This window comes from Populus alba, chromosome 1 (genome assembly GCF_005239225.2).
Source record: "Populus alba chromosome 1, ASM523922v2, whole genome shotgun sequence".
Classification (NCBI taxonomy): Eukaryota; Viridiplantae; Streptophyta; class Magnoliopsida; order Malpighiales; family Salicaceae; genus Populus; species Populus alba.
In genome coordinates, this window is record NC_133284.1 from 31,682,246 (window position 1) to 31,698,211 (window position 15,966).

Genomic DNA, 15,966 nt, shown 5'->3' on the forward strand with positions numbered 1-15,966 from the left:
GTTGCTGGTTGGCTGTTCGTCCGGCTGAATTATTGCCACTGTCTTGCATCATTGGTTTAGTGCTGTTTCTCCCTCGGTCGGCTGATAAGGCTGAGTGTGTTTGGCTTTTATGATGGCTTTCCTGCATGGAGGATGTTCATGCTTTGAGCCAATTGGTTTTTGGGAGCTCATTCCTTTTTCTGTTTTCAGCTTGTATTTTGCTGATTTTCAGTTTCTGTTTCATTGGGGAAGTTTTCCCTAAGTGTTCCTTTGTACATTTTCTGTACTCTGCTGGTTCCCAGCCTGTATTGCAAGCTTGCCTTGCTCTTTTTGATATAATATACTTCTTACATTTTATCAAAAAAAAAAAAAAAACACTTTGCAGTTCCTTTAGACTAGTAACAGAACTGGAAACTAATAGCTGTTATCATTTACTGAATTTTATTCTTTGAGATTTCATAGACATCAGTTAGAGCTCTAGTAAACAAGCAAAGCATTGCTAACTCCCGACAGTACGAAGACCAGATACTGCAGGAACTTAGCCATTCTCATCTCAGTTTATAAAAGACCAGAATCACAAAATCCATTACATCTACACCTATCTTTATATATGCATCATGCACGCACTAAACCTATGAATGCAGCTGTTTTCATCTACAATGCAACGATCATCCATCCAACAAACAAATTAAAAAAAAAAACCTATAGCAGCATAGGAAATACAAAAAACAGCTGAAAACAAAATCTTGAAAAACAAAATAACACTGTTATTTTTTATGTTTTCTCATCATGCTATAGAAAACAAAATCTTGAAAAACAAAAAAAAAAAAACTAAAACCATTCAAGCCTCAGACCGTCCTACTTCATGCATTTCAACAGTTAGGCAGATCCATAGACATGCTTTCAAGGGAAAATAGTATTGTCATCATTGGCTGCCAGCACAATAATAAAAAAAACCCATGAAAGCAAATCATAAGAACCGAAACCCAAATAAGAGGCAGAGCATTCAACAATTCAAAAGATTCATGAAGATAGTATTGTCATCATCTGCCTCTCCAGATTGAAAAAAAAACCATGAAGATAGTATTGTCATCATTGGCTGCTAGTAATTAAAAAAAAACCCATTGAAGCCGAGACTTGAAGACAAAAGCCGAGAGCATCAGATCTTCCTATTCAAGAATCTAATCATAAGAACCCAAACCCAAATAAGAGTCTGAGCATTCAACAATTCAAAAGATTCATCATTTGCCTCTCCAGATTCAAAAAAAATAAAAATTCAAGGAATTGTTAAAGCAATGCAAAAATCAGAAGAGGGGAAGATTAGAGGGGGTTTTTGGAGAAGGTGAACGGCGGTTTAGGGCTGAGTTTTTCAGAAAGCCATTTACTGTGCCGTTTTTTAAAGATTTTACAAAAAAAAAAATTGGAATCAAGCATGCAGCAGCACAAACATGAAATACTTCATCTAAAAAAACTGAAAATGAAGATGGAAATGAGGGAGGAACTTACCTCAGTCTCTGTCTTTTGCAAACCCAAAACGGTGTAGCAGCTGTGTTCTGCAAAATCAAAAACAATAGAAACCCGTTAGATTTTGAGACACACGTTAAACAAAAAATTGACAAGGGGAACGCACATTAACTGGTATCTCTTGGTTTTTTTTCTGCAATTGTAACAATGGAGGGACAATCGAGTGACGGTTTGTGTTTTGATGGACAGAGGGGAAGAAGTGTTCTGGCGTTGGTTTTGGGGCAAAATAGAAACGGGGTTAGCAGGAGAAGAGAGAGGAGAAATAGTTTGGGGAAGGAAATTTGGGTTTAGCTCGTCAGATCTGCAACCGTTTTGGAGGTTGTTTACAGGGGAAAGTTTGGTGGTGAGAGAGAGGTAAGGAACTGAAGGTAAGGAACCGAAGTTTGGGGAAAGTTTTGGAGGTTTTTAGCTCGTCAGAACATTGATCTGTGATGTGGGTTTGTAACCGTTGGAAAATGGTTTGCAAATTGATGAGGGACAAGCAAATTGATGAGGGACGACAGAGAGAAGTTGGGAAAGTAATTGCAAAAGCAAATGTAAATTGTCGGTGATGAGAGAGAGTACAGACGCATGAAAAGCAAATTCATTCTGCTTTTCACTTTTTTCAATTGAAACGTGATTTTTTAATGGGACCCACGTCAAATTAAACTGTGGTTTGTGATTAACCAAACGGGTGTTTTACTGCTTTTTAACCAACCACAACTGCATAAGCATTGCCAAACACCATCTAAAAACAATTTAGCAAATATAAAATAATATATATATATATATATATATATATTATATATATATCAATTCAGGATAATTTTAAAAATTAACATTATTAAAATTTTTAATTATAATCTATGTATTAATTATATTATAATCCTTAATTTCTAAAATATATTTTAATCAAGTCATACATAATTAAATTATTTTATTTTAATTTTTGACTAATAATTCTTAATTTGTGTGATCCATTAAACTGGTTTAAATATAAATTATAATTATAATTAAATAAAATTAAATAATTTAATTTACTATCAATTCAATAATTAATTAATTTATATTTAAAGATCATATGCATATCTAATAATATGTCATAATCTCCTAAATATTAGAAAAATTATTAGTGGTTTGACTAGACCTTTCAGTAACTAGTCCCTCGGTGTAGTTAATATTATTTCATCAATAATATTTTGATTGAACATTAAAGCATGAAATATATTTGTCATGTTAAATCATGTCTGTTCTTTACATAACAACATTAGTCTTTTGAAAACAATTTGAAACTCTTTTCAAATCTCATCCATCTTAGCTAAAGATTTCTTAGTCAGTAGTATTTTAGAATAAACGAGATATTTTTTCTAATTCAAATAAAATGATGAATTCTCTCTTGATCACTTGAGTATTTTCATTTAGTTAATAACATATCTAATGTTTGCTCTTTGTTACCTCAATTAATATAACATGTAACAGAATCAAAGTATACAATTTTTATATAAGATAACCTAGTGATCTTAAGTTCAAGGTTCACTTACACAACCATCACGTGAGTCTTTTTATATATATTTTTATATTTACAAGAAAAAAGTTATATTTTTTTAATGTGGGATAAAAAATATTTTTGATTTAAATACTTTAATTTAAAATATTCAACTTAAAATGATAATATATTAGCAAAGTAACTTTTAAATGTGCGATGTAAAATATTTTAAAATAATTTTGTAAACTTCATTATTTATAACATGTATAGTCTATATTCACATAAATTGTTTCTTAATTTTTTCATATGAAATATTAAAATTTTAAATATTTTTTAAAATTTTTCCATGTTAATTTGAATTAACTCGAATCAATTTGTGTAACTCAAAACTTGACTCCTTAACCGGGTTAATTTTCAAGCCAATTTTCGAGTGGGTCTGATAACTATAATTACAACCGGCCACCAACACAACACTGAAACCCAGCACCAAGCTTAAGCAGAGAAGAGTGAAGATTATATAAATTGTGAAGCTCTATAAAATATTTAAATAATCTCATATTAAACAAACTACCCCCCAATGACAGCTTAATGATTGATTAGCCACAACCTCCATGCAATGGAACGCACCAATGAGAATGGATTGGGTGTCTTCATGTCATCCACCTTATAATATAACTATTACTACTTTGGCGCAGAAGCAATCATCCACCCAGCTGTCGCTCATCATTTCATGTGCTCCTAAACTTCTCCCTCCACGGGTCTGTTCAGCACCGACCTATTACTAATTGTTTTTAAAGTCAAAATATATTAAAATAATTTTATTTTATTTTATTTTTAATATCATCGAATTAAAAATATTATTTTAAAATTAAAAAAAATCATGTTTTTTAAAACCGTAGTTTCAACACAATAACAAACAAGAACTGTATCATATCCCACCGACGGTCCAACACTACCTTCCATATCACTCTTCTACCTCTATCGATAAAGGTGAAAAGAAATCAGATGGTGCACGTACGTACGTTCACGGCTCATAAAAAGAAATTATTTCGTAAATTCAACTAAATTAATAAAAAAAAATATTTTTCAAAATATATCAAAATATTGTTATTTTTTTAATAATTTAATTTTTAAAAAGTATTTTAAAAAATATATCAATATAATATTTTTTCTTACTTCAACATATTAAAACAATTAAAAACACTAAAAAACATTAACTTAAATCTTTTTTTAAAAAATAAAAAATTCTCACAGGTGGATAGAAAACAGTGCCATGATAAATAGCTTCTGAAAAGTTAACATTGTTAGCTATAGCTTTGATCAACCCTTCCCTACAAAACAAGGCAGAAAACAGGACCTAAAAACAAAAACAAAAACAAAAGAAAGAATCTAAATAATATAAGTGAGGCGATATTAGTAATTCGAGGGAAAGGAAGGGATAGAACTGTATAAAGGCTTGGAACATAACAGCTCCCCTCCCCTTCCTTTATTCCTCAGAAGGGGTTGAAGCTACACAGTTTTGCACAACCACCAAGTGCTACAGAACCCAGGAACAATGCAACAGAGAAGGTACAGCAGACTATGCCTTCTTTCCCTCTCATTCTCTTGTCTTCTTCTCCTTCTTCCATCTTTCTTAGGACCGGTCGATGCTTACAAGAACTACACGGTGGGCGACTCCTTGGGTTGGTACGACGCCACCGTCAAGTCTAATGTCAATTACCAAAAATGGGCTGATGGCAAGAACTTCAGCTTGGGAGATTTCCTCAGTAAGTCCTTCATTGATTAACATGTTTTGGAACTTGAACCTCCCGAATATTGCATTTTTCTGCTTATATAGTTCGTCTCTTCCTGCTTTCTTCTTATGGTTTGTGGTCACTCCTCGCGTCCTACTCGTTGTTTTACTTTAAGTTTCTTCTTTTAGTGATGCCCCAGTTCAGCGAGCTCTGAGTAAATTCACATCAAAAGAGGGAATTTGTCCCGAGTCTCAACCATTATAAAGAAATCTTAATAAATCTTAAAAGCATCTTCTTTTGGATCTGCAATTATTATTTCTTTTTTGCGTATATACATCTGTTTCAATAACTGAATCCACAGTAAAAATTAGGAGATCATATTGGATTGGATTAGATTCTTTGTGCTAAACTTGACAACATTGAACTCTTCCATAAATTCCTGATCCCGTGTTACCTTGTCTAAGTCTTAATTTTCCTTTTGAAGTCGTACTTAAGTTATGAACCCATGATTTAGGTGGCATAGGATAGGAAAAACATTAAAATATGCTACATCTACCTTGGTTTACTTTCTTGATCCAAGACAATTAGTTGAATTCAAATGGGATAGAGATACATCATTTAGCATGTTCTATCCACCTTGCTTATACTTCGCCGTTTTGTTTTCTTGGAATCATGAGGGAGTGGAAGTGTAGCCTAGATTTCCAGCCTAAGCCCATGTCTTGAGGAGGTGAATGGAATTGCGTGCATGATCATAAGATGATGCTTCGCCAAGATAAGCATAGATCCTGCATAGATGGGAGTGGAGAAGCTAGGGTTAGAAAAAGAATATAAGATGCATTTAACAACTGGATTTAGTAAGTTTAAAGTACATGGTTATGAGATGATGCTTTACCAAGATGAGCATAGATCGTGAGGGGAAAAAAGAAGCATCGACAGAAGTATTCTGATAAAATAATCGATGGGTACATGGGTTTTCCATGATCCCAAGCCTTCTCTCTCACATGTGGCCGAAAGAACCGCCAACTAATACTCTTATCACCATTAACCCTTTATTCTTTGAGTCAAGCATGAAGCAATGCCATCTAAGCAAGCCGAGAGAGAGAGATGGAGCCTGGAGGTACGGTCTTCACATGGGAACGATGGCCTGGAGAGAATGGCGAGCAAAAGGGCGTCCCATGTGCAGAGGTTGTGGTAAGGATATCGTTGACTGACATGCTTATCAGTTCCTTTAAGATAACAACCGACACTTTCTTTCTAACTGGCCAGATATGATTGGGTTTCTCGTAAATAACGAGAAACTATCTGATTTCTTGAAATTCCATCATTTTCTGTTTAGTTTTTACCCATAAAAAACAACAAAACTGAATAAAAAAATAAATCCAAAACTGAACTAAACCGGCTCAAATTTACAAAATAAATCTCGGTTTAGTTTTCTTGATTTATCAGTTTTTTTTAATACCCTTAATTTTTAGTAATGAACAGTTAACATCCATCCTATTTCTTTTGAAATATAAATCCGAAAACAACAAACATCCCTGTACTAGTATTTAGTTTTGTTAGCATATAAATGTATTAAAATGATTTATTTTTTTTTATATTTTAAGATTAAAACATTAAATTTTTTTAAAAATACCAAAAAAATTAATTTAAAATAAAAAAACATTTTTTTTAAAACACGATTAAATTATAATCTACAATGTTAAATGATTGAATTGTTGTTAGCATTTTGCCCCTACCAACACTCTAGCTACTCAATGTTGATTTGAGATTTTCTGGTATATTTTGGATATGATCATTATCGAATGGCATTATATATTTTTCTTTTTTACAATATTATTAATTAATTTCTTTAGATGGCCACATAAGATATATGTTGGTGTTAATCGTGTTGTGAACATGGGTGCTGTTTATGCTGATGCAGTTTTCAACACGGATAGCAATCATTCAGTGGTTCAAACATACAATTTCACCACGTTCAAGTCGTGTGATTATGACGATTCTGTAGGAAATGAAACCGTGGAGTGGTCGTCCACCAATCCATCCAACACCCTCACACAGGCAGTCACGGTGGCGGTTCCTCTACTCAAGGAAGGACCGACATTTTTCTTCTCTGGGGATTACGACGGGGAGCAATGTGTGAATGGCCAGCATTTCAAAATAACCGTGTCTCATGGAAAAGGGCTACCGGATAGCCTGAAAGATCCGTCCGATCAGGCCCCGGCTCCAAATGCTGCCGATTATGGCTCGACACCGGATACGGTTGTGCCCTTTGACTTCAATAACCCTCACGATCAAGACACTGACGTCAAGAAGGATTCTGGATCTATTTCGTTGCATGTGAAGAATTTAGACATGAAACTAAATGGGATCTTGCTTTCGTTAGGGATTCTCTACATGTTTTGATGAGTTGCTTTTATTTTTTTTCTTCCCAAGATCTCTTAATTCATAGATGTGACGGGTTTGTATCTATAGAAAGAAGCTCTTGATTTCTTGTATAATAGAGTATTCAAATGGTATGAAGTGATGCTTTATGTGTTCATCAACGGTTGAAACTATATATATATATCAGCAAATATTACTCCGATCATTATCAGTACGCTTGCTTATTGGTATTGAAAACAAATTTGCAATTATGTTTCAGAAATATGAGATAAATCGTAAGAATAATTGATGGATTCCAAGAGGGATAAGCAAAGCTTGATGAGTCATATATACTGAATAATTTCTCCATGTATTAATGCATAGATAAATCTCTAGAAAACATAATTGAATCAACAAAATAATAATGTTATATAATCATAATGTATCTCATTTCACCAAAATAATAATATATTTCATGATTTTTTTAACAAAAATATATTTATATTTTTTCAACTCCTGCTAAACTTCTTATTAAATCTTATTTTATAAGAAGGCTTTTATTACATATTAAATTGGTTCATTTTATGAAACCTTATACAAGTTGCTTTCCCTTTTAAATTTTAGCAAATTTATAATATGCTTAATATGCCAAATTCAACTAAGCTCAAATTCAGCTAGGACATATAAACGAATTTTAAAATACTCTCATTTGCAGCTTTAGTTATTGAATTTTTTTAAAAATTTTAATGAAAAATAGATTGAACCACCCAACCAAACAATAGAATAAAAGTCATGGTTTCCAGAAAAAAAAAAAAAACAATAAATTATTATTTATTCTTTTCTTTTGTGGGAACCCGAAACCTCCAAGTTCCCAAGTTTTGTAGCCTCCGATACGCAATCAAGAATAGTGAATCACTTGCCGGTACCAACTAGCTCAGGCACCATAACGTTAAATATGATATAGAAATCATCTGACTAAGACCACCATGAAATCCACCTTAAAGAACTGTATAACATTGAAGAACATGTTATTGATTGCCGAACACTTCCCATGAATCATGATACATACAAGAGGCCTCTGACTCGGAATTGGAACTCGAGGAAGGTGAACAACGTCCGCCTGCATGGTAGAGCAAGACAAAAGGTTTTTTTTCTTAACAACAAAGAACCTTTTTTTAGGCGATGTAGTTGACAAAGACAACTAGTTAGAAAAGTGATGGAAAACTAAAGAGTAACTAAAATAATAAAGATAGAAAAAATTATTAGCAGTTTGCATATAAAAGAAACAAATATTTTAAACTAATACTGCATATAAAATTACTATTAGTTTTAACCAAATATATATTTTTTTAAAAACACAACTAAAAATGTTCCTTAAATCTATTTTTTTCAAAATTACAACCAAAAGCTACCTAAGTAGATTATGTTGTTGGATTTCTTACCTTGATATTGTGAAATTGGTTTAACGTGAACGCCTCCACTGTTCCATTTGCAGCACTTGGTTACAGAGGAATGAGACTGTAACATTTACAAGGTGGGATCTGTGCAAATCTCTTGTGAAAGAATTTCTAAGATTTCTAATAGAATTGGTGCCAGGCTGCCACCAAAACCAATTGGAGTAAACATCCTCTTGTCTTCACCTTGAGATGAGTAGCCAATTATTCACTAGAAAGCACTGGCATCAGAAAAAGCCAGCAAGCCTCTACCACTGCAATGGTCGGCAGATGACAAATCAGCAGTAGGAATAAATAATAGCAAGTCTAACGCACAGTATAATAATGTTATGTACAGAAAAGGCAAATGATATTGAAAAACAGTACTAGACAGCATGATTAGTCAATTTACTGAAGTTTCTCGTGGACTGAAGATAAAAAAGAAATACAAAGAAAAGGATCATTTGGAAAATCATTCAATGATACAAGCTTAGGTGCATTGTCACAACTAGTCTATGGAACTTCACATAAATACTATTTGATGAATTGACGACTTCCAGCTTTTTGCAGAACAGTTTGTCTTTAGCAAGTCATGTGGATTCAGATGACAACACGGTCATACTCCAGCAACCCCAGCTTAAAACATTTACAAGGTTTCGAACAAAGGAAAAGGGAAAAGGGAAAGACCTGAGGCATTGAAATGTGTACAGCATAAATAGTATACAAGGAACCATAAGTTAACCTTACTAGGAACAGAAACCATCCACATGACACTTTGCTCCAACTCTTGAATATACCTCAGTATCATATCAACTCATATACCATAAACTTAAGATTTATAGATGGAAGTTCCAGTCGCTGCTGGGAATAAAAAATTGTTAATAAATTAGTAATTACTGTATCCTTTCAATTTGAATATCGATGTAATTAAAGGTGCAAACTCTAAACACTGTGGCTTTAAGACCAGTCACCAATTCAATGATTATTATGACACTAACAAGTACTATTTTGTAGCACAGAAACATATGACTGCCTAGGTAATGGGTTCTAGTACCAATTAAAAATCGTCAAGAAAGGTCATCAGAAAGAGAGTAGCACAAAAAGCATACCATTATCAACTTAAAGACAGGTAGAGGACCTCCACCGCATATCCCAGCTTGAGCTAAGTTCTGAACTCAGTACTCTCTGTCACAATGCAAAACCCTGTCTTCTCTATTCATAACTACTTGCGTGTTCCTTTGAAATCCTTATGACTGGCTAGGTTTGACATTGATGCATTCATCTCTTCCAAAAGGGTCATTGCCAATTCCACCTTACCCATCTTCTTCAAACTGGCAATTAAGGATCGATATATATAAATAGATGGGCGGATCTGCTTTGTCTTCATCTCATTGAAGAGTCTCAATGATTCCTCGATGTTTCCAGACTGGCCAAAACTCCCAATCAATGCAGTATATGTAAGCAAATCTGGTTCAATTCCACTCTCAACCATGTCCCGGAAATACACCGAACACAAATCCAATCTTCCTACCTTCCTTAACTGATTTAGCAAAGTATTGTAAGAAATAAAATCTGGGAGAATTCCTGCTTCCTTCATGGAGGCAAACTCAAAGAGCATTTCATCAATCCGACCTGCATGACCTAAAAGATCCAAAACAGTATTATACGTGACCAAATCCGGCCTACATTTCAGATTCTCCATCTGCACAAATATCAGAAGGGCTTTGTCAAACTGCCCACATTCAGCAAAGGCAAAGATAATTCTATTTACAACCATCATGCTACTCGGGAATGTCATTTCAGAAACTTCTTTGACAAGTCTCAGTAGCTGGACATCATCATTTGTCTTCACAAAACCCCTGGCAAGTTTCAGATACGAAGTCGAAGGCAAAGACTGACAAGACACAATCAAATCCTTAAAAACCTGGGACAAAATCGCAATATCATTTTTTTCACTAGCTGCCACCAAAATGATATTATAAGCACTAGGGCCAAGGAAAATGTTTTTATCACATAATGATTGCAGCAGTCTAACCGCAGTGAAAAGGTTTCCAGCTTTACACAAGTTATGGACATAAGCAGTTCCGATTCTTCTGGTGGCAGATTCTGGGGCATTTTCGACAGCATTAAGCATTTGATTCAAGTTATCATCTGTGACCTCCGCTTCATCAAAAGACACCCGTGTTGTGAGTCGTTTGCAATGATAAATGACTTCAGTTATAGTAGCTAAGTGGGGTGAAATCCGAGAACCAACAAGGATGGATATGACACAATTCTGCATTAGAGATAAATCAATACCAACTACAATTTTTACGAAAAAAACTAAACCAAAATTATAAAAAGAAAGAAAAAGAAACCCTCCAAAATCTAATTTGCAAACTACAAGCATTTAAACCATGTCAGAAATGCAAAGTTCTAACTACAAAACCAATTTCATGTTATTTCAGCTTTTTTTTTTTAAAGAAAAAAGAAAAGAGAAAACTCATTTAGAGTGGAGGTGACTCGGTCACCATTGACCTCACATGACTAAAAAATCGCACTTTTCTCAGGTGCCAAGCACCAGAAAAGGAAAATTATTAAAAAAAAAAAAAAAAACCCGCCAACAAGAATAATAACAGTAATGAAATGGGAAGTCAAAGTTACCTTTCGAGGAGAGAACTGAACTTTATGAAGATGTGAAAGGAGGCTGCTTGATAGAGCGAAGGATCTCGCTACCACATTTACAAAATTTCTCATTGCAATCTGTTTGAAATCGGGCTTCTTATTGCCGCCGGGATTGAATGCGATTACTTTTAAGCTTTTTTGCAGCGATTGAATTAACTGTGGATCGTCTTGGGCAGGTCGGGTTTGGTGACTGAGAGAGGGTATAGCATATTCCTCTCTTTCTTTGTGTGTGTTTTTTTTTTTTTGAAAATTACCGACCCTTCCAAGTTTCAAAAATTACACTCTACGTGTTTATAATGCTTATAACACTTTATATGCTTGAACGCGCGAAAAATAAGTCAACAAAGAGTTTAAAAAAAATTATAATTGAGCCCTCTCCCTCTACTTTCTCCTTTGTAGTAAACAGAATGCTACCAAGAGCTCAACGTCCTTAGAGGATCTTCATCATTGAAGGCCTGAGCACTAACCTATAAAATTAAATGGATCATGTAACGACCAACTTCTATAAGAACATATGAAGAAAGCCTTATAAAATAAGAAAATCATGATTACAAATGACAAGCTGATATTTCAAGTACCTTCCAGAGAGAACCAGCATAAAAGAATTATGGAGAGTGCTTGACTTGGCCATCACTGAGCCTGTGCACATCCTTAAATTCAACCCCTTGTTAATTCAGCAGAAGATATGTTAGAAGTTGTTCCACAAAGCAGTCATCACAAATTAAATAAAAAGGCCAAGGGAGAAAATGAGAGTCAAATCAGAGGTTGGATTGTAGCACAAATATCAACCCAAACGGTATGGTTGGGTTCTGATTGGAGATAAAGAGAGATGGCAGCTGGTAAAAATATCAAACATGTTCTGTGCAAAAAACGCAAAACACTTATAAAGGGTAAAGAACAAGCGACAGTAATTAAAAGGATAGCTAAGAACAAAGATAAATGGACAGAAAAAGATAGTTATTGTTAAGAAACCCGTCGATTGAGAATAGCAGAGCGAACCTAAAATTTTGCCATTGGGTTTCTATTCGAATTCAAATATAAGATGAAGGGCTTGCATGGCTTTTGTGGCGCTGGTGGTCAAGTGCTTGTGCTGGATATGCAGCGAAGAAGACAGCAGTGCAAACAGGTTTTCAGCGGAGGAGGAGCTGATGAAGGCTGGGCTTATTTCTTTGCTACACCGAGCCACTCATCAACTTCAACTACAGCGATGTCGTATAGAAATATTATGAATTCAAATGAATAAGGTATTTTCTATTTCTATAATTGAACATATAATTTTTCTGTGAGTTCATAAATTAAAGAACTGGAGATTGAGATAAATTTGGTTATTTAATTTAATTCATATAATAATATCTGACTATATATTTATATTCCTTGATCATTGTCAATCCATTGCACAGCAATCCAGAATAGAATGTATAGATAATTTTTTTCATTTAAAAAAAAAATGAAATTTCATGAAAATAAAAAGAAATGAAATTAATTTGATAATATATTTCAAAATTAATGCAGTTATTATTATTATCATTTCATTTCATATGAATTCAATCATAAAATATCGTTTATATGTTTTTCATTTGAAAGTTTCAACGTATATTAGGCTTATCTTTTTTTTTTTAATTTAATAAAATAAAATATCAATAATAAATATTTGACAATTAATATTTTTTTTAAAATGTTATGAGTAAATAAGTTTGTGAAAATATATCATGACATCAAAAATATTTTTTAATTTGTCAAAAAACAATTCTGGATGTAAAAGCTTTTATAATTTATGGTTTAATATGTAATGATTTATTCGATTTAAGCGTATCAATGTGTTTCTATAACATAATTTGGATTTTTTAAAAAAACTTTAATTGGATTTAATACTAAATATTTTTTTTATTATTTTTATACACCATACAATAACAAAACTTGGATCCTATTGCTAATTGATAAATCAAGATATCAATATAACTTTATCAATAATATATACAAACAATGTGTCAAATCCAACTTCGGGTGGGCTTCATAGTGTATTAAGCCTAGCTCCAAGAAGATGTCAAGCCCAATCATGAGTGGACTTGGTAGTGTGTCAGGCAAAGCTTTAGATGACCTTAAATCTATTGTAACTCGTTTTTTATTTTTTTTTATTTTTAGTGAAATAAAACGGGTGAAATACATCTTATAATACAACTCAAAATATTAGAAAGATAAAATTAATTTCTGTCATTCTTCTTCAACAAAAAAACAAAACTCATAAATTATAAATACATCATGAGATTTTCAGAATAAAAATTTATAATTTTTATTATTTACCACATATATATTTTCAAAGTATCTCTTTTTAGAATATTATTGATTTTTTTTAAAATATATTTATTTAAGCATCATAAAGTCCCTACCTCCACAAAAAAAATGTATTTTTATAGGTATTAATCACAAGTTATATTGAACTACCAATAACTAGATATAAGCTACCAATCATTTTAACTATAAAAAATAATTAAATTATTATAATTAATTGATTAATTAACTATTCAATCATAAGTTTTATTACTAGGCTACCTAGATTTTTAAAAACTTCATCACTAATAATAAAAAAAACCTAGAAATGATGATTTAGACAATCTCAAGCACCAAATTATAATATATCAAGACAAAGGAGGTTTTTATTGTTTAAAATGAAAGGTATCCTTTTTCCAAAAGTGCTGTAGTTTTTAGCGAAGATCACGACAAAATGATGTTGTTTTAATGAAAATGACATTTTAGTCCTTATAATTCGATTTCATTATTATCAATCTCAGTATATATAGACAAAGTTTTACCATAATCTCTAGTTTGTTGTCTTTGGAGAGAGAGGGCCATGAAAAAGAAAAGAGTGAGAGAACAAGCCATTGAAACAACTACCTCAATGGTGGATAGAGGTGATTTGAGACTTGTTAGTTTACATTAAGTTCAATATTTATTTGATGGAAAGTGAATTTTTAAAAAATAAATTATATTTTAATATTTAATAGTTTTACGGAAAATGAATAAAAATACACACTCCATTTTTTAATATACACAACAAAAATGCGTTTGATTTTGTCCAAGTTTTTTTTTTTTTTTATTTTTCAAAAAAAATTCTTTTAAATGTTTTATAATTTCAACCTTTATTCCTACCATAAATTTGGATCAGATTTAGATAATTGATTTTAATTAACTTCATTTTCATCATTAAATATGAAAATTACTAAATATAAAAGCAAAAATTGTAAGAACAATATGAGAAATATAAACAAGAGAGAGAAAGAGAGTAAATTATTCTTTTAAATGTTTTACAATCCAACTGTGATTCTAATTTTTTTTTTTAGTTTTAAATAAATTTTGAATTTTAATATACTAATCTCAAAAATAAATTTTTTTAAAAAAATTTAAAAATATTATTTTAATAAATTTTCAAATAAAAAATACTTAAAAAAAACGTAATCCAACACTCTCAAATAATCTCTATCAGTATCTCTGCCAGCTTCTTCTATACACATTCGCACAAGTAAAATATGGAAGCCAGGAAGAGCCTTTCAGTTTTCGCCGTCCACCTTTTTCTTGTTCTCTTTACCACTTCTAGTAAAATGCTCCTTCTACCCTATGCCGTTTTATTTATTGTTAGCTAAGGTAGATAGCAGATTATTTACACACAAAAGGATGAAATCACTAAAAACTGATCGACATTCAAACATCTAAGTACTTGGATATAAACGTGGAAGTGTGTCTCATAGAGAACCCGCACACCCATATTTTAAAACCTGGTATTTTCCAGGAAATGCTTGAAAAATTCTAAATTTATAAACACAGTCTGTTACCTAACGTGAAAGTAATGGACTTAAATACATGAAGGTCTTGTAAAGATTCTTTCACTGACTCGATTCCTTCTTTCTGAGTGCAGGTAGCGAAAAGATGCTGGCAAATGCTGTGAAAAAGATGAATGCAATAACGGAAGCGTGGCGCAGGCTCTTATGGATGTTGCTTCTTTTTAGAAAAGCCAGATGACACTTGTGTCTGCCGTTACCCTCTGCTGATTCCTACTCCTAGTTGCAACACAAGTTTCAGTGTATTTCACTATCCATGTCAAATGGGATGACTAAAGGTAAAAATAAGTAAAGGGAAAAACAAGTAAATCATTACTAATTGTTTTCTGTCATTGCAGGCGTGCTCAGTCTGAATTTTGACACTATTTGAATACAGATTCCAAATGAAAATAGATCCGTGCGTGCTCAACTATCTATCATAGTGAAAGCTGCCTAATGAAATTTACTTGCATCCGAATCCAATCTAAGCAGGGCAGTCATCCCTTTCTTTGAATGTAAGGGATTGGATACAGTTAGCTAAAAGTAAACCATATCAACAGGTACATGGCGAGTCCACGCTGATTCAGGTTTACAGTCCCCTTTTGCCTTAATTGACCCAGTTAAACTCCCATCAGAAAATATCGAAAAATGTAATCAAGAGAACCTCCCCCCTTCTCCCAATCTTCATCTAAATATGTTATTTACAGTTGATATAACGTATAGCTCAAATATTAGAGCTTCATGGAAAGAAATTCGATTCTTCATTTGTCACACAATCTCTCTCTTATCAAGAATGGTATATTTCTCTTGAAGGTCAGAGAAATGCAAAACAGTTAGCCTGATCAGCCAACTGTTCAGGTATGCATCCACTACTAATAAATGTGTACTAAGCATATATTCACCCTCCTTTTGCTTTTAGGAACCTAGTAATTCCTAACATTCAGTTTCTTACCTGCATTTCCAACTCTCAGAGTGAGACTAGACTCACCATTGTT

At 32.7% G+C, this 15,966-nt stretch overlaps 2 protein-coding genes, 1 long non-coding RNA gene, 1 other non-coding gene and 1 pseudogene across 8 annotated transcripts; 1 reads left to right on the plus strand and 4 right to left on the minus strand.

The window, feature by feature from the left end:
* Positions 1-824: 824 nt before the first annotated feature.
* LOC118047135 (small nucleolar RNA snoR20a) lies at positions 825-912 on the minus strand. Its single transcript, XR_004687284.1, has one exon. It is a non-coding gene; the product is annotated as a small nucleolar RNA snoR20a (small nucleolar RNA).
* Positions 913-1,135: 223 nt separating this feature from the next.
* Positions 1,136-1,217, minus strand: LOC118047140 (small nucleolar RNA snoR64a; annotated as a pseudogene).
* A 3,132-nt stretch (positions 1,218-4,349) lies between these two features.
* LOC118047118 (early nodulin-like protein 18) lies at positions 4,350-7,240 on the plus strand. Of its 2 annotated transcripts, none has more exons than XM_035056313.2 (2): positions 4,350-4,734; positions 6,623-7,240. In XM_035056313.2, exons 1-2 carry the CDS (start codon positions 4,524-4,526, stop codon positions 7,102-7,104), a joined length of 693 nt encoding a protein of 230 aa, XP_034912204.1. In that variant the 5' UTR covers positions 4,350-4,523; the 3' UTR covers positions 7,105-7,240. The 2 variants fall into 2 exon arrangements, with proteins under 2 accessions (XP_034912204.1, XP_034912203.1); XM_035056312.2 differs by lacking the exon at positions 4,350-4,734 and adding an exon at positions 5,679-5,892.
* On the minus strand, positions 4,389-5,731 carry LOC140955870 (uncharacterized). Its single transcript, XR_012170575.1, has 3 exons — positions 5,594-5,731; positions 5,338-5,486; positions 4,389-4,911 (listed from the first exon to the last, which is right to left on the minus strand). It is a non-coding gene; the product is annotated as an uncharacterized lncRNA (long non-coding RNA).
* Positions 7,241-7,869: 629 nt separating the features above from the next.
* LOC118047117 (uncharacterized) lies at positions 7,870-12,518 on the minus strand. 4 transcript variants are annotated; one of them, XM_073411039.1, is made up of 6 exons: positions 12,159-12,518; positions 11,738-11,823; positions 11,139-11,626; positions 10,531-10,770; positions 9,605-10,419; positions 7,870-8,770 (listed from the first exon to the last, which is right to left on the minus strand). In XM_073411039.1, the coding sequence occupies exons 3-5, from the start codon at positions 11,229-11,231 to the stop codon at positions 9,718-9,720; spliced, it is 1,035 nt and encodes a 344-aa protein (XP_073267140.1). In that variant the 5' UTR covers positions 11,232-11,626; positions 11,738-11,823; positions 12,159-12,518; the 3' UTR covers positions 7,870-8,770; positions 9,605-9,717. The 4 variants fall into 4 exon arrangements, with proteins under 4 accessions (XP_073267140.1, XP_073267133.1, XP_034912201.1 ...); XM_073411032.1 differs by having other exon boundaries at positions 7,870-8,182; positions 8,505-8,770; positions 9,605-10,770; positions 12,159-12,516; XM_035056310.2 differs by having other exon boundaries at positions 7,870-8,231; positions 8,505-8,770; positions 9,605-10,770; positions 12,159-12,516.
* Positions 12,519-15,966: the final 3,448 nt, after the last annotated feature.